General features: G+C 33.9%; 2 protein-coding genes and 1 pseudogene across 2 annotated transcripts; 1 reads left to right on the top strand and 2 right to left on the bottom strand.

Annotated features, from left to right (window-relative positions):
- Positions 1-1,501: 1,501 nt before the first annotated feature.
- On the top strand, positions 1,502-2,802 carry LOC142618411 (fe(2+) transport protein 1-like; annotated as a pseudogene).
- Positions 2,803-8,453: 5,651 nt separating this feature from the next.
- LOC142622887 (glyceraldehyde-3-phosphate dehydrogenase B, chloroplastic) lies at positions 8,454-12,032 on the bottom strand. Its single transcript, XM_075796448.1, has 9 exons — positions 11,770-12,032; positions 11,560-11,673; positions 10,484-10,645; positions 10,230-10,397; positions 9,912-10,072; positions 9,715-9,776; positions 9,494-9,543; positions 8,883-9,289; positions 8,454-8,725 (listed from the first exon to the last, which is right to left on the bottom strand). Exons 1-9 carry the CDS (start codon positions 11,866-11,868, stop codon positions 8,590-8,592), a joined length of 1,359 nt encoding a protein of 452 aa, XP_075652563.1. The 5' UTR covers positions 11,869-12,032; the 3' UTR covers positions 8,454-8,589.
- A 1,897-nt stretch (positions 12,033-13,929) lies between these two features.
- LOC142622651 (uncharacterized) lies at positions 13,930-17,090 on the bottom strand. The gene is made up of 5 exons (XM_075796172.1): positions 16,860-17,090; positions 15,399-15,531; positions 15,070-15,166; positions 14,677-14,763; positions 13,930-14,286 (listed from the first exon to the last, which is right to left on the bottom strand). Exons 1-5 carry the CDS (start codon positions 16,918-16,920, stop codon positions 14,152-14,154), a joined length of 513 nt encoding a protein of 170 aa, XP_075652287.1. The 5' UTR covers positions 16,921-17,090; the 3' UTR covers positions 13,930-14,151.
- Between the last annotated feature and the right edge of the window lie 1,324 nt (positions 17,091-18,414).

Below are 18,414 nucleotides of genomic sequence, written 5' to 3' on the forward strand. Positions count from 1 at the left end.
GATAGGTACTTTATCTGGAAATTTTCCTTCTTCTTTACTTGTATGTCTCTACTTCTTTTCTTGGTCTTCAGTCTTCTGGCCCAGGTGGCTTGTCTATAGTCTTCCAAGGAGTGTTTGCTCCTAGAGCTCCTTGGGCAGGCCACTTCTTCGATTTCAATATCTAAGCTCTTGTCAATGTGCTGGGCTGAAGTTGGTGAGAAGTCAGGCCTAGCTTCTCCTTAGGTCGAACCTACCTAGCAATATTCCATATTCGAACCTTACCCTCCCACAACATCAAAATATCATTATATTTAAATAATTAATGCATCATTTGAAATAATAATATAACAAAATATTTTTTTTTTAATTCTATATATAAACACACACACACACTAGCTTAGGATGATTAGAGTCTATAAATAAAATAAAAATTAACATTTTTTTAGGTTGTGAAGGAGTAAAAGAGAGTAGTTAGGGGCCGTTTGGTAACGTTATTCTAGTAACGTTGTTTGTATTTTTTAAAAATACGTGTAGGTGAAAAAGTATATGAAAATATATGTATTGTTGTTTAAAAACTGAAAATATGTGTTTAAACCAAGGAAGTCAATATTGTACCGGAGGCTGTACCGGTTTGGCCACCGGTACGATATATTTCGGATACCGGTCAATACCGGTGTACCGTTTCGGGTTTACCGCTATTTTATATATATATATATATATATATATACACACACACACACACACACACATACCAAAATCTCTAGAACTATGTTTATAAGCATATAATATTTCACTTATATTATAGTAAATATAAAAATTTATCATAAAACATTACCTCAATTCAGAACAAATTATTCATAATTTTAGACTTTAGTATCAATTAAAAGGAAAAAAAAAAACACAATATAAAAAATAGAAAGCTTAGTTGTTCATTGCATACTAAGAAAACAAATAATACTAATAAGTTAATGTAAATAAGTTACCATTATGCCCTTACAAAAATTCAAAAATTACAAAACTATAAAAAAAAAAAAGCTTTTTTCTGTACCAGCCGGTATTGGCCGGTATGGCCGGTATGGCCGGTACGCGGCCAGTACGGCCGGTATTTTTTCCGGTACAAAATAAAAGTGTACCGGTATTGGTGCACTGGCCGGTACCGACCGGTACCAGTACGGTATCGGTAACCTTTGTTTAAACACATGTACCAAACATGTCTTATATTTCCAAAGCAGAGAAGTTTTGAGAATAGAGAGGCGTGAAGAAGTTGTTGTTGCTGCATGGGAGTGTGATGTGGCTTAACTTAATTGTTGCGTGGCACACGCCATGTGTGAATTAAGGTGTGTGTCACCATGTGCCCGGCGCAATGTACCACATGCAACGTCATTATTTCAAAATTTCAACATCCACTCCTTAAAGCTCGTGTTAGTGCTAGGAATTATCACTCACTTGCACTTTCAAAGTTTCAATCACTATCCCCTAGTAATAAAATGCCAACATTATTACAAGTTTCTAGTGAGTCTCAATGTGTGACAGAATCTACACATGGTGTCACGACAAATCTAAGGCCTTAAAACTCAATCTCATTGCTATTGCTATTGTTTTAGTTACTAGCATGATTGGCGTGTGCCTCCCACTACTTACACATTAATCCATACCAGCTCTTAACCCTGATTCCTAAGCATTTTCTATCATCAAAGCATTTGCCTCCGGGGTCATTCTTGCTACTGGCTACATGCATGTTTTGCCCGATTCCTTCGTCTGCTTAGAGTCTGACTGTTTGATTGATCACCCTTGGAAAAAATTTCCATTTTCAACATTTGTGGCTATGCTATCTGCCTTATTAACCCTAATGCTCTCACTTGCAATGTCTTATCACACCAAACCTAACGCTCAAGTGGATTTTGGAAGAAGCAACAGTAATTTGAAAAAGGCAACCACCACTGAATTACACACTACTACTGGGAATATTAGAGCACAATGATAGTCATTCCAAATTGTTAAGGCATCGTGTTTTGGCTAAGTATATATATATACATGAATCAAGCTATTACATTTGTTAATATAAACCAACATCAAATTTTGAAGATTTTTTTAATGTAATGACCTTTTTTGCTTTGGCTTTGCTCTATTCCATTCATTCAAACCTTGTGTAAGAATTTAAAAATCCGATATTCGTATAGTCTTTCTTACTTCTTAGCCTTAATATATATGTAAATTTCTAATATGGCTAGAATAATCAAACATTCAACAATAATAATAAAATAAGTGTATGTATTGAATGCAGGTTTTAGAAGTGGGGATAGTGGTGCACTCGGGGGTGATTGGGCTCTCATTGGGTGCCTCACATAATCCATGCATGATCAGACCACTCACTGCTGCTATGAAGGAATGGGCCTTGGAGATGCATACTAGAGGTTAATTTTAATAATCTATACACTCCTAATTAAATTATTTTTGCATCCAAACCAAAACATACAATTACATGTAACATGGTTTCCAACATAAAATGCATGATCAAGCGGTTTATAAATTAAAGATGAACATGATAATGGTGTTCTTTTTCTCGTTTATAACGCCATTTGGCATCGCTCTAGGTTGTGTCTATCAAACATGTATAGTGAGAACAGTCCAACAGCTCTTATTGTAGTGGGAGTATTGGACGCAACACCAGCGGGTATATTGAATTATAAGGCGTTAGTCAATCTCCTTGTGGTTGATTTCATGGGATACAAGTTGCAACAAAACGTAAAGTTTCAAATGCTGGCTTTTCTTGCTGTTCTTCTTGGTGTTGTAGGCATGTACTTGTTCGCAAAATGGGCTTAAAAGAGGATTCTGTAGTGTGATTTGTGAAGCACCACAATCTTCTTCTCGTTGTTGTTATTATTATTATTATTATTATTATCTAGTTCATTTTTTGTCCCTAGCTGGAGAGAATTTTTTTTTTTTTTTATACATACAATATAGAAATTTTACTTTAATATAATTTAAGTGTCTATGTATGTGAAGCCTCCTTATGGTAACCATCACACCAAGGGCGTGTGTCGGTGTCCCTAGACAAAACTTGAACTTCATCTTGTCTATCTAAACTATTAATAAGAAGATTTCATGTTTGAGTTTCAACATTTTGCGTATTAAAATACCCTCGTATAAATTCTAAAACTCTTTAATGCTTGTTTGCTTTGATGTAAAATATTTTTCCATTTTACATTATTTATTATGCAATAAAATATTTAGTCAAAAGTAAAATATTTCCAGTCAACCAAATCAACCTAGGCAAATTTGTGTAAAATATTTTACACTTAAAATTTTGGTCAAATATTTTACATTTGCTTTCCTGGCTCTTACCCGATACTTTCACTCCCTCAAACCTCAACCCCTCTCATGCCCTCTTCCTCTTAGTTTTCGCTCTCCCTTTCTCATGAATACTCTCCCTTCTCACTTTCAAGTTCTCCCTCCTCTCTTCTTTTCTCTTTGGCAGTCCATTGGGACTTCTACTGATGAGCGGTGAGGTGGTTGGTGTTGATGTCTCCAGCATAGAGGTTGAGGCGGTAAGTGCGGTGCAGATCATCGATATCCTCCCCTCTACACTCTTCCTCATATTCCTAATTTTTTTGAGGCCGCATCTCTCAAATCTAGATAGGTGGTGAGTTTGGTAGGTGGGTTTAGTTTTGGGTTTTGGTGTGGCTGGGTTTTGCTTTGAGTTTGGTAGTCAGGTATAGTGTTGGGTGATCGATGGTTCATTAATTCAATGGTGGTGCGTTGGGGGTGGGTTTTTATTAATCATTAATCTTGGATTTTTTTTCCCTTCTTGTTGTTGCGATGGTGTGGGCGGTGGCTGTTACGGTGATGTGGATGGTTGTGTTATAGTTGGTGGTGGTTTGTGCTTGCACCCGTGGTGGTTGGTAGTGGTTGATTTGTGTTTGCATTTTCAAGTGTTTAGGTAAACCAAACACTTGAAAATGTTTTACTGAAAATATTTGAAATTTTTTTACTTAGAAACAAACAGAGCATAAAATACTACTATCTTTTAGTTAAATAATTCTAAATTAAAAAAACACAAACTAGTTAGAAGAGTAATTTATTTTTCCTGAGTTTTAGGCTTTTTTCTTTATCTTCTCCAATCAACCTAAAATTTAGGATACCATTTCTATCTTATTTTTAAAATTATTCCACGTTATCTTACCTTTTTCTCAAAAAAAAAAAAAATATATATATATATATATATGCGGTTATTTATATATCACTTTTAAACATTATAGCACCAAAAAAAGAGCATTATTATATACACAAAGCGAGTGTGATGAGTTTATATGTAAATAAAAGCTTCAATTGTTTATCGTTTGGGTCAATTAGATAACAATGATTACCATCTCTTAAGAGTCAAGTTTATTTTGAAGTATCTTCAAATATTTACTTTTAACATCTCTCTTCTATAAGGTGAGAATTATCTCCCTGAAAATAAAAATAGTAAATATAAGGAGAAATTACACGATGTCTCCTGGCTTGGGTTTGTTTCCTTAATCTCCCTAACTTTTGAGTGAGTATTTATGCTTGTTCTTCAAGAATTTAATTTTTTTTGTAATGACTTCAAGTTATTTTGATAAATTTGCTAAGATTTGTGAATAATTATAGGTTTGAGTTTAGGTTTAGGATGTGCATGTGGACAGATTATGGCCATAGGCAATGGATATAAATTTTGTGTTCCACTTTATGTTGTACCAATCATAATTTTTTATGTATTTAATTGACTTTCTATATAAAATAATTAAAGTTTAAAATTTTTTTTTAAAAAAACAAACAAAAAGTGAGACAAAGAATTTGTATTGTCTAACTTTTCACTAACTTGTGCTATACGTTGGAAAGTTTCATAAAAAAAAAAAAATGGCCCAGACTTTGTCAGAATCATTCAAACTTAGAATCTAATTAGCATATCTCATATATTCTAGTTTTGAAAAAAAAAAAATCAAAAGATTCAAAGCTTAGAATCTGATTAGCATATCTCATATTCTAGTTTTGAAAATGAACCAACAAAATTTAGATGTTAAAACTTTTTATTTTATTTTTATATACAAGATAGAATTTCTACTCTAACCTAATCTAAGTATAAATGTGTGTGAAGCTCCCTCTTAGAGACTTGAACTCCGGCCCTTGCTTCCCACACTCCACAAGCATTTATACATGTAGAGTGACCATCACACCAAGGATGTGCGGTGGTAAATGTTAAAACTTTTAAAAAGTCAAAAAATTTAAAAATTCAAAAGATTCAAAGCTAAGAAATTATGTAAAAAAAAAAAACATGATCCACTTAAGAGAAGCCCATGGTTGCACCCTTCTCATAGACATATTGGCAATACTGGCACGGTTTGCTAATGAAAATTTTCATATATTGCAAAAAATGAAGAAAAAAAAAAGATATTAAAACTTCCAACCGGCCCAAAAAAAAATTTAAGAGTTGAAAAATTTAGAGTCTAGAAATTATAGATAGAAAACAAAAAATATATGACTACACAACAAAAAAATATAAGAAAAACAATTACCTCTAAAAGAATAATTTAATAAATTTATGGCTATAGTTATTAAAATCTGCCAAAAAGAATTACATAATGCAAAAAATGAACCCAAAATTTCAAATGTTAAAACTTCCAAAAAGCCAAAAAAATTCAAAGATTCAGAAGATTAAAAGTATTGAAAGTATTGAAATAAAACCAAAAAAAAAAATGTCTACAGAAAAAAAGAAATATAGGAGAAAGAATTGTAAAAAATGAAATGAAAAAATTCATATGTTAAAAATTCCAAAAAATTAAACTAAAGAATTGGAAGATCATTGACATGATCTACACGAGAGAAGCCCATGGTTGCATCTTACTTAGGAGACGTATTGACAATAGTTGTATGATTTGCTAATGAAAATTTTCAGATTGCAAAAACTAACCCAAAAATTTAGATGTTAAAACTACCAAAAAGTCACCCAAAAAAAAAAAAGTCAAAGAATGAGAAGATCAAGCCTAGGAATTAATCCTTCTATATCCTTTTAGATCATAGAATTTAACTAAAATACTATTGTAAGGGTGAGTTTTGTGTCCTAAGCCCAATGAGTGATTGGATTAGGGCCCAAAGAGCCCAACACAATGAATTTGCAGAGAGTTGGCTTAAAAACTAAGTTTCAATAAATCGAGCAACGCGCACAGTAGATTAAAGATAGTAAGAAAGCAAGGAAAACTAAGCTGTGTGCAAAGAAAATCCCTCCTCGTGCGAGAGTAATTCTTGAATATATTTCTTCAGACTTGGTTACAATTTCAGTTCTTGGTTACTACAATGTCTTTTTTCACCATTTTCAGATGATCACTTTCCCTTGAGGATTTCTTACATTATATAGTCTTTTTCAGCTGATCTTAGCCTTCCACTCGTTGATCGTGCAGGATGCTACTCGAGTGCTTGTCCCATTAGACGCCATTCACAAATCATTTGTGAGTTACGGCAACCAAGACATCACTGTTCAGGGGTTTTCTCCACATAAATGCAGCCAGGGGGATTGGTGGGTGCATTAAATGTGGTGGCAGCTATCATCCCTCTAGTCATGTCAGGGCTAATCCCATCTCTGAAGTTCTTTCTCTAAAATGAGGCTTCCTCTAGTGATGTGCCATTGACGTGGCCATGGCTCACCTCCCTGGCCTTGCCGTCCGAGGATATGGCGTTCTCGGAATTGCACCGGCCTCCTCAGCATCAAGTATGACATGTGGCACTATTATTATATTAAACTTTTGTATTCCACATATACTATTTATCAAAGTTTGACAATGTTCCAAAGTATATCTTCTTTTTTTTTCGAGAAACCAAAGTATATCTTTTATGATATACTTTAAAATCATGCATCTTTTTTTTATTATTTAAAAATCAAACATATAAATAACAATCTTTTTTAGAAACATATAAATAAGAACTTTAGTTCTATAGACTATTGTGTACTAAAGTTTCAAATACCCTCAAAATTCAGGAATAAAATTCAAATTATGAAATTTCAAAGTATAAAATTTAAACTCCTCTAGACTTTAAGAGTTTAATTTACAATTTATCAAAAAAAAAAAAAAAAGTTGTATTAAGCCTTCTCCTACTCCTTGTAATGTAGGGAAAGGATAACACCTCTGATTTATTTTCAAGTTTCAATTTCCAACTGCATTATTTGCAAAACCACAAAGCTAGGGTTCGTCTGCTCATGTTTTTTTAATAACGTTGTTTGTATTTTTTGGAAATACGTGTAGGTGAAAAAGTGTATGAAAATACGTGTATTGCATGGTATGATATTATTATGGTGCTTAATATTGACTATACACAAAAGCGCATTAATACAAGTTGTTAATATATAGCTTAGTTTAGCCTTGCCCATCGAGCTTAGCCCAGGATATTGCACTTGTAGTATACTTATATTACTTGTACTTCATGCATACTTAGCCTATATAAAGCTCTCTATTGTACAGTGTTATACACACAGAATATATAGACTATTCAATCTTTCTCTCTCTCACTTTACATTCTTAACACAAGTTATTCAATCTACTTTCGTTTATTTTGTTTATCTTTAATATTTTCCTGCTAAATTTAGTTCAATCGATGCATATTCTGATTACCTCTTATTAGTCCTAAGGATAGACATGGCCTCGTTTAGTTATAGAACTTTCAGTTGAAAGTGGATAGATGAAAAGCTCTGATGGCTAAAACCCCACAAGAGGGAAAAAAAAAATGCAAGTTTTATATGGATACATACAGCTACTTCTTAGAAATCTGAACCGGCAACAGCATGAACTAGTGAAAGTAGCAAAAGTTAAGGGTTGTTACTGAATTCTCCTTCGCACCTGAACACATTGAGGAGAAACCGGTTCCACACATTTCTTTGCGTAATTGACATTTACTATTTTTAATTGCGAACCCCAATGGAAAAAAAAAAAAGGCTCAGCCACTGTTCATAAGGCAGAGCCTCCTTATGAATTACATTCACAAATTGTTAAGGAACAAGTCCTCCAACAAAAAAACCTGGGAAAGAATTGGACAAATACCACCTAGCCAGGAAAGGGGCTGCTTTATTTGCATTTCTATAGACCCAATTGACTCCAGCTGATTAAAATTAACAAAAAACAGACTAATATCAGCAACAAAACTAGCAAGCCTCCATGGCACGACTGCATCTCTGTTGTTCACTGCCTCTATGCAGCTTCTGGAGTCACCTTTTAACACCGCGTGCCTAAACTGCATTTGACTAGCCAGCTAGATGGCCAATAGGATAGCTTTGGCTTAGACAGGGATGTCGGTATCCACTTTCTTAGAAGATGCAACTACCTGTTCGAGACTTTTATATTCATTTGATAATAAATATCGCCTTAGACATAGAACATTAAAAAACAGGCTAGCTTTTTTAATTGATGAATTATTGTTTCACATAACTCATACTGACAATCAATATTTTGATAGACAATTGCCACTTTAGAGAAATTGCTTGAAATGTTATTCTTTGATAATTTTGTTCCTCTCCTCAAATGTCATTACAAAATAAACATATGAAGATAATGAGCATTGAAAACCTTGATCCTATACAATTAGCCAAAAAGATGCAGCAATCTAAGCTTCATAGACTTTGCACTCCTCATCAGCTGGGTTTGCCTTGCAGAAGTCCTCTAATGGATCTCCGCTACCTGCAAAAGCTGAACCTGGCCACCTTAATGCTACCAAATGAGCCAAATCAACGACCCTTTGGCTGCAAACAAAACCAAAGTCAGGTCATAATCAAAGTTACACTGAACAAATAGTCTAGTATTGTTGGATTCTTTTACCTTCTATAAATGAGCACTTCTAAGTACTAACTAATAGAAAATCTAGTCAAAGAATGAATCCATATGATTCAGTATCCTCACCTGTATCCCCATTCATTGTCGTACCAGGCAACCACCTTGACCATATCATCACCCATGACCATTGTCAATGAAGAGTCAATGGTAGAAGAAACATCTGTGCACCGGAAGTCTACTGAAACAAGAGGGACATCACACACATCCAATATGCCCTTCAATGGCCCCTCAGCTGCTTTTCTGAAGGCTCCATTGACATCTTCTGCTGAAATGCCCTTCTTCGCAACGTTTATAACAAGGTCAACAACGGACACATTAGGTGTAGGCACACGGAGTGCAATGCCATTGAGCTTGCCCTTGAGCTGGGGTAGCACTAGAGACACGGCCTTGGCTGCACCAGTGCTTGTTGGGACTATGTTCAATGCTGCAGCCCTGGCTCGCCTCAAGTCTCTGTGTGAAGCATCCAAGAGCCTCTGAAGATACACAACGTAGGCTATAACTTTTACGTACCTTTATTTAGAATCATTATAACACTGAGTATTTTCATAGGGATTTTTTATTATTATTGTAAGAGCACATTATTTGATCTCTTTAAATTGTTGGAATGGTATACTCAATGAAAACAAAATGAAGATATGACCCTACATGAGGAGAAAAAATCTGTGTTTGATGGTTACCTGGTCTCCAGTGTAGGAATGAGTGGTTGTCATGGTTCCCTTGACAATGCCTGCAAAATAAGAAATAATTAGATGTATTTTCTCAAAGCCTCTCTGATGCTGAAAGAAAATTGAAGCATGTGTTATGGCAAGCACAATTTCAGTCTCATATTCATGTGCACAAACGTTTAGTCCCAGAAGCCCTTATTTGATTTATGCTGCAAAATTTTATGAATCCTTACTGAATTCTTCATCCAAGACTTTCACAAAAGGAGCCAGGCAGTTAGTGGTACATGAAGCATTGCTGCAGAAGGAAAATATTTGACCACCATTTAGAATATACCATTATAAGAGGTAACATGTATAAGAAATTAAGTAGCTCAAGCACAGTCATAATTGTTTGGTTAGCATGTTAATTAGACTATATGGGAACACTGACCTAACAATATTAGCAACCTCGTGCGAGTAATCCTTTTCATTTACCCCAACAACATAGGTTGGAATGTCAACACCTTTTGCTGGAGCAGTGATGATAACTTTCTTGGCACCAGCTTGGATGTGTTTCCCAGCACCGGGACCATCGACAAACACTCCTGTTCCCTGTAGGGAAAATTAATCAATAATCTTATAAGGTCTGTCCAAAATAGAGCCAACTTGGGATTTTTTTTTTTTTTTTTTCCATGAATCACAAAATTTCTTATGCTATCTTGCACTTGAGGAGACTCCGATAGTTGAAGAATGAAAGGACAGGACTTACCTCAATAACAATGTCAATGCCAAGTTCAGCCCAAGGGAGCTTGAGAGGGTCCCTGTTGGAGACAACCTTGATGGGCTTACCATCAACGGTTATGGTGGTGTTGTCTAGTATTTTCACATCTGCTTTGAATGTCCCCAGCATAGAGTCATACTTTAGCAGATGTGAAGCCTGTATTGGCAATGATCAATGAAACTTATTAACATCAACCAAGTTAAAAGCATGGTAATTCAGAGCTCATAAATAAAGTATCTTACATTCTTGACACCACCACTGTCATTGACAACGATAACATCAAGGGGTGAGTTTTTGCGCCCATGCCAGCATCTGAGGAAGTTCCTGCCAATACGTCCAAATCCATTGATTGCTACCTTCAGTTTGGCCACTGTTTCTCCCCTAATTGGAGCTGATCCTGTTGTCTAATTTCAGGAATATGAGCAAAGTAATTAGCAGTGACAATATTCAGTGAATACTTAAATAGTCATCTTAGAACCCCATAGCTATAAAGCTATAAAGCTATAAATTCTGAAAATTTTAATGTTTTGTTCTTTTCATTTGTGTATGTCTTGTACACCTCCCATGTAACCTTTTTTCTTCTTAGATAAATCTAATTATCAAAAAAAAAAAAAAATTGAACTGAAGGTTTTATTGGAAGTTACTGGCATATGCATACATTCTATTTTTTTTTTTCCCGAAATTAAAAGCGTTACATTAAATTTTTAATAAATTTTCATTTGTGGCATGGCTATTCTAATTGATAATTGCTAGTTTGAAATTGAAAATTCGTTATGAAGTATAAAACTCTTCAGTGAAGGTCTTGAGTTAATAAGAGTGCCTCTTATGTTTAAGCTTTTGAAAAACATTAGTTTTTGTTAATGTTTTTGCAAATCACATAGAAGGTTTGGTTGTAAAACAAAGCAAGCTACCTGAAGTTGACACAAGATTAATTTGATAAGTGGCTACTGGCTAGTCAAGCAGCATATCCTTTGGCTCAACTTGATTTTGTTTTACACCCTTTGAAAAGCTGAATAAAAGCTTGCTAAAGCTTGAGGAGTGAACTCTTCAGTTACAGACTAGGAGGAACCATCTGTGTGGCTTATAAATTTGTTCAAGGCAAAGTTATTATTTTTATTGTTTTTTTTTTCTTTCCTCTTTTCTCTTCTAACAAAGTTGAGGCATGTTTGATATGTTTCAGATTTATCATTGGATTGCTAAAGCAAAACAACATATAATCTCTGTTATCCTCTTTTAACATATATCAATCCATACTTCCATAGTCTAGTCTATTTTACTCTTTAAAGAAATATCAATCCAAGAAGGAGGAGAAGATAACCTTGGGAGTAAGTTGGGCAGCCACAACATCAAAGAAGGATGCCCCTCTAGCATTCTTGGAGTAGGTCAAACATGTACTGGATCTTAGCCCAGAGAACTCAGCTACTTCCAGCCTCTGTACAACCAAAATGAATTAACAATCCCAATAAACAAGAAAGCCACTAAAACATCTTCTAACATGAACAGATGAACTTATGCAGAGGGGCACTACCTTAGAGGAGCATTGGGTTGGGAAAGAGTGGAAATTCTTGGAGGGAAGCCTTGTGTTGGTTGGAATTCTTGAAGAAGCTAGAGCTGCATGGCTGGCCATGGCTGCAACTAAAGCTATGTGACCAATTTCCTCAGTTTTATAGAGTTCAGTTCCTTTTTTTATCAGTTAATATAGTCACTGTTAAATGCTTTTTGGTTATGAAAAATTATGGTTGTAAGTGAGTTAATGGAACGTGTGGTGAGAATGGTACATGAAAGATAAATGAGATAAGATCCTGTTTGTGCTTGCTACTTCATAAGCTGAACCACAGATTGACCACCCGTTAGTTTCTTTCTGCAATGCCCTTACATTTTTCCAAAGGACAATGTGTCCCCATCTTATTGACCTTTTGTTAGCAAATTTCTGGTTGTTGGGAAATTATGGCTGATGGTGGAGAATGTTCAATTCAAGGAACAATATCTCTTTCATTTTACATTGCAGAACTAGGTTAAAGTACCCTCAAGGGATACTTTCTTGTAATTATTTGATGTGCTTGAAATGATAGTCTATATTTAATGTGCTTGAAACGATAGTCGTGAACACTCATATTAGGGAAGGGGGGGGGGGGGGGGGGAACCACTCTAGTAGGTTAGAATTATGCAAAAAAAGGGGGAAACAACGAATTGATTATAAAGGGAAAAAAATGAAATGAAAAATATAACAAAATAGAGTGGATTGATTGTAAAAGAAAGGAATTAAACATCTTTTTTTAGGAGTTTTTTCCCCCCAATGATTTGAGAGTTACACCCTTTGCAATATTGTTTAGGAGTAAAAGAAAAAAATGAAAATGAAAGAATATTTTACTTATCGCTTTTTATTTGCATTTTTTCAAAATATGGATAAAGTTGAGAATTCACTTTTATTTAATCAAATTAATTGATGGCTCTTCTCATTTAGGGAGGAATGTCTAGAAGAAAACAAAATAAAAAATGAGTTTCATTTCATCCTTCCAAACAAGAGAAGGATGACTCTCACCAATCAACATTCTTTTTCATTCTATTTCTCCCTAATTACATCCATCAAAACAGGGATCAGTGTCACATATATACAGATCAATGTGAATATAACTATAAGTAGTTTTGCTTGCACATTGGTGCCTTTAACGTAGTCCTCTGCTAGGTGGACAGTGAAGCATTGTTTCTATAATTGGTTTGCATCAGAAATTGCTATTTTCCCCTTTCAAGAAATTATTATGATCTTCCACCAAAATAAATAAATAAAATTCAGGATCAATTGCCAAAGCGGCAAAAAATTTAAAGTGAAAGGTAGTAAGTTGTCTCTAATTACCATACTATAAAATGAGCCCACCCGCTTTACATAAAGCAGCATCTCAAACTTCAAAAATCTATAATTGTGCAGAAATATAATAAGCATGGATTGCAATTTGCTAATAATCCCTGCTTTTGGTGAACCGGGAATTAACTGTAAGAATTTCTAACCTGTTTATAGCGATGAATATGACATGGTAACATAGACACAAACCACCTTAGGCTGTTCTGTGTGGTACCAGCTAATGATAAATTGTGACAACGAAATGCATGATATCCAAGATTCTCTCCCTCTTGAATAGCTGACAATATTCAATCATTTTCACTTTCATGTCTTTAGCCTTTGCAATAATAACAAGCTACCAAAACATGAAAATTTAAGTTTATGACCTAAGGGGCAGGATTCTATGAATTCTCTAGCTCCTCATTCAACTCAAATTACACTAACGTAACTCAGTAGCCATTTCCGAACATGCTGGCACAGCAGAGGTAACTCCTACACTATAAATGTACAAGTTGATAGAATACCTCCTAAATGATAACTGTACAAGTTGATAGAATATCCAACGCAACACATGAGAGCTATCATCCAATCCCAGTCCCTAGTGACTGACCATCTAAACAAAACAAAACAAAACTGATAAGGGTAAACTTGGGTGAGTCACAAAATAATGTCCATTTGTAATTAGCCTAGATCATGGAAAATAGCAGCTGAGACACACAATGGAACACATTTAGATTTTTTTTTTTTTTGGTACTTATATTAATAGAACTACAACAATGTATTTTTTTTCTTGGTATAAAAAACTATAACAATGTACAAGACTTCAAAGTGAACAGCTTAAGAAACACGTTTAGAACAATACTAAATACTGCATATCACGTTACCCAAATATGAGTAATCCACCAGGATAATATTTGTCAAAGTTGTATACCCAAGGTAACAACCAAGCCACCAAGTTTGAAGAAACAACTAAACTGATTGTTGAAAGGGGAAAAAAAGTATTACACGAAATTGCACTATTATTTATTAATCTGGAAGTTTCTGGTAGAGAAGGCCATTTATACCCTGATATTATATGGCAGCTTCAATTTCATCTGAGATTACATTCGCACCATTTGGGGCTTCATCTGATTGGAGCTGGCCAGAAACATCATCTATAGCAGAGTTTAGCTGTGCGATCTTCTTAGCCAATTCTTTCCGTGTTTTCTGTAAAATGAAGCGAAAATATATGTTTCAGAACATAAACACAGGAGTGAAAATGTGATGGTTTTTCTGGAGATCAATAACATATAAGATGTCAGAACAGAAACAAAAGCACTATATGGAATTTTGGAGATATAATGAATAGTGACTTTTGTGGCAATATATGAAAATTGAACATAGGATTAACACATTCCAGCATCTTCTAAAAACACTAAAAGTAGTCATCCAAAAAAGAAACTCAAAGTACCTGAGTGAGAAAAAAAAAGGATAAAACAATATCACATGCCTAAACATTAGAAACAAGTAAACCAAAGGTCTTAAAAAAAAAAGAAAAAAAAAGCAGATTTATCCTGCAAGTTGATTATATACAGATAGAGTAGAGAAACTTTCAACCTCCAGAGCTTTATCCTCATCATAGATGAACTTGGGCAGTTTCTTCATCAAATCCTTCCGCTCAGGTCCGGCTAGTGCTTTGCTGATCTATAGGAGATAAATAAAAATTGCAAACGAAGTGAGAAATAAAATCCCAGCATTTCTGTATAAAACTTTCAAAGAGAAGCATAAAGACCCATGGCCCAATCGTTGGGAAGCTAGAGTGCCCCACCACTAGATATTTAATGCATGTAGACAATAATATTATTAGCATTTAAAAGTAAAAGCCCATTGAATCAACAACTTATTGCGTTGTTTAACATACAGATCACGAAAGTATTAGGTGGCACCCCACAGTACACTAGCTTCTGCCATTTTCAGGAAAAGTTAATTACAAATAAAGAAGCACCAGACCTGAGGTGCATATACACAACTGAGTGTGCCAAATATGAGTCCTCCCAAAACAAAGCCACCTACAAAGATGCTTGCACTGCCTGGCCTTCCACGATCACTGTAATTATACAATATAAGCATGATACTCACATTAAGAATTTCTAATCCTATATCATATTAAAAAAAGAAATTAAAAAAATATAAGCAGTTAACATATAAATTCAAAGGCAAAGACGGCATAGATTGAGCAACTCACTTTCAACTAACAAAACAAAAAAAAGCTATCATGCATCTTTGCACCATAACTACCATATAGCATTGGGTTCACAAAGAAATGGCAGAGATAATACCTATACCCAGCTTGAACAATGAGTGGCCTTCTGGAGGTACAAAGTTGCAATTTCCCTACACGATTGGTATTTAGAAAAAAGTTGGTGGAGGATGCATTCCCAAGAAACTGGTCCAATGGCTTCAGAGAAGATCCTAGAAAAGAATTGACAGAGGTAGGTAAGTTACCAGTACTTCTAAACCAATCAGAAAACACACTCATCAGTGTGTGAACCATTGCTCCACAGGCAGAGAAATACTAGGCAGTTCTTTCATGGCCAACAAACAGTATATGTTTCTCAAGCATATCCCATAGAAACATCCAAAATCAATGTAAAACCTTTAACATCAGGTTGAAGTAGTTTATAACTAAGTAATATGAAACTCCACCAAATGTCAATGCTAACCATACATTCAAGAACCATTCCTTCCTATGGTGACAGGACATGAAAAAGGAAAACGAATTTTTTTTAAATAAAATAAAAGAAAGCAATATGATCTGATTATCCACCTATTTCCGTATTTGAAGAAACACCAATATTAGAGTATAAATAGCACTTGGATTAGCTTCTTTCTGTTGGCTTATTTGCCTATGTACAGATTTTTAAAGCTTTTTTTTTTCAAGTACAATTGTACTTTTACGAACTTTCAGAAAATTAGCAAATAATCTTATAATGCACTAATGTGCCTAAGATCCAGTATCATAGAATTGGAGACTTCCAGAAGAAATTTATGCAAAAATCCAGGTGCAGATAAATTTCCAACCTAAATAGTAAGACTCCCAAGCAGTCCCTAAAGAATCCAAACTGAGTTAAATCCTGAAACACAAGGTCCAAATGCGAATTGCCCAAATCCCAATTTTCAACAAAGACTGGCCTCAGTGACAGCTACTGTACAGAGTACTCCATACATTAAAGACCCAATTATTTATTTTGAATGAGAAGTTACCTTCAGATTTTTTACTACATTCTATTCAGGCTTTTTTAGACAAGCAAGATCAATATCCAACACAAGAATGGATTTATAAAACTCAATCTATTATAGCATAAGCAAACACGCCCCAATTCCCCAAGAGGCCCAATGAAAGAAACTTTGTTCCACTACCACCATTCTCACAAAGAATCACACTAACTTTCCAAGATTGCAAACCCATCATGGAAATTATGCATAAGTCTAGCTTTTTCATCAAACTGACAAATTCACGCATAGAGGGAAAACAAAAAACAAAAGCCCACAAAGATTATGAGCTTATTATTAGGATCAAAGCTAAGTACTAAACATTATAATGAGAAAAGAAAATGGAATGGAAGTAAATCTTTCAAGTTGATCAAAAAATGAGATCTTTCGGCCAGAGTCAACTGATTCAAGAAACGCAAGCAGGATCATTGTATAAGAAACATAGTTGAGCAATCAATATAAGAGAATCTTAAAAAAAAAAAAAAAAATCAGATAGTACGAGAAAGAAATGTGAGAGAACAGGTTACCAGTAGAAAAGTGAGATGGAGGATTTCTCATAGAAACCAACGAATTGGAAATAGCAGCCATTGTTGTTGTCTAAAAAGACAAAAACACACGCCCTTTATTTTCAGAGAGAAAAAAGAGAGGGAGTGTTGGGGTGAAGGAGAGACGGATTTCACTTTCAGAGAAAAGTCAAGTAAAAACAAAGCAGTTGAGCCTTTTATTTTAGGGGTTCGATGATTTCTATGTTAGGAAGTGTATAGTGTAAACATCAATTACACTAATAAAATTGAAATGAGGTTTACCTTTACCAAAAAAAAAAAATAGAAAACGAGATGAGGTCCTTTTTAAGTTTAAGGGGAATTCATTTTTATCATGATATTTACATTTTTTTTTTAAATCCCTAAATTTACTTTTTTTGAGAAACGTTTTGATTTTCACTAACTACGGAAAATTATTGTATATTCCTGGAGTACTATAAATGTACACTCTCTCCTCTTATATGAATGGTGGGTTCTACTAATTAAATTCATGGTGGAACCCACCATTTATGTGAGAGGAAAAATTATACATTTATGATAATCGGGAGTACCTAATAATTTTCCTACTACTATAATAACTATTGGAATTAAAATAAAATATATAAAAAAGAAACATTCCATAATCATCTATGCGACATGTTATGATTAGTGCACACCAAAATTGTAAAATATAAAAACCTCAATTAAAGCTTAGAATGTAACGATGAGTATTTCTATTAAGGGAAATGCTAACGAATGCCCTTAGAATATTGTTTAATAATTCATTTAAAGAAAGTTTTTATAGGAAAAGAAAAGAAAAGTAATTAATATTTTGACAATTTTTTTCTTTTTCCATAAAAATGATGTTAAAACTTTCCTAAAATGGATTGTTAACCAATGCCTTAAGGGCACTCGTTAGCATCTATTAAAAACAAACAGCAAATTACACATGTGATGACAGATGTTTAAATTATTTTTTCCATATAAAATAGTAATGCACAAGTATTATTTGTAACACTGAAAATGAACACTATTTTAGATATGTGATACAACATCGTTTTACAGAATTTGACAAGAGTTTTATAAACATCAATGGACTAAATGATTAATTTTCCAAAAATATTAAAAGTTTTAGTAAAAAAAAATATTAAATTAAGAATTAAAATGACAAATATTAAACTCAGGAAAAAAATTTACAATCTATACCGAGTTAAGTTGTGTGATTTGCATTGAGACCTTTTATATTTTTATGTATGACCAAGATAAGACTTATTCAAGTGAAAGCCTTTTTTATTTCTTTTTTCTTTTTTTTTGCAGCAGAAAACCTTTTAATTAAACCTATATTTAATCCCTTTATTTTTCTTTAATTATTTGTTATCTATAGTTGTTTTTTCTCTTAGAATATATTACATAATTGGATGGGAGTATTTGAATTATGAATGTCTCTATTGAAAACATTAAAAAGTATCAATTGAATTACAAAACTCTTGATACAGATATTATTTATTAAGTAATAACTTTTATTTCTATTAAGCTGCTAATAATTGGACCAAGAATTATA

Source organism: Castanea sativa, chromosome 1 (assembly GCF_040712315.1).
Source record: "Castanea sativa cultivar Marrone di Chiusa Pesio chromosome 1, ASM4071231v1".
Lineage (NCBI taxonomy): Eukaryota > Viridiplantae > Streptophyta > Magnoliopsida > Fagales > Fagaceae > Castanea > Castanea sativa.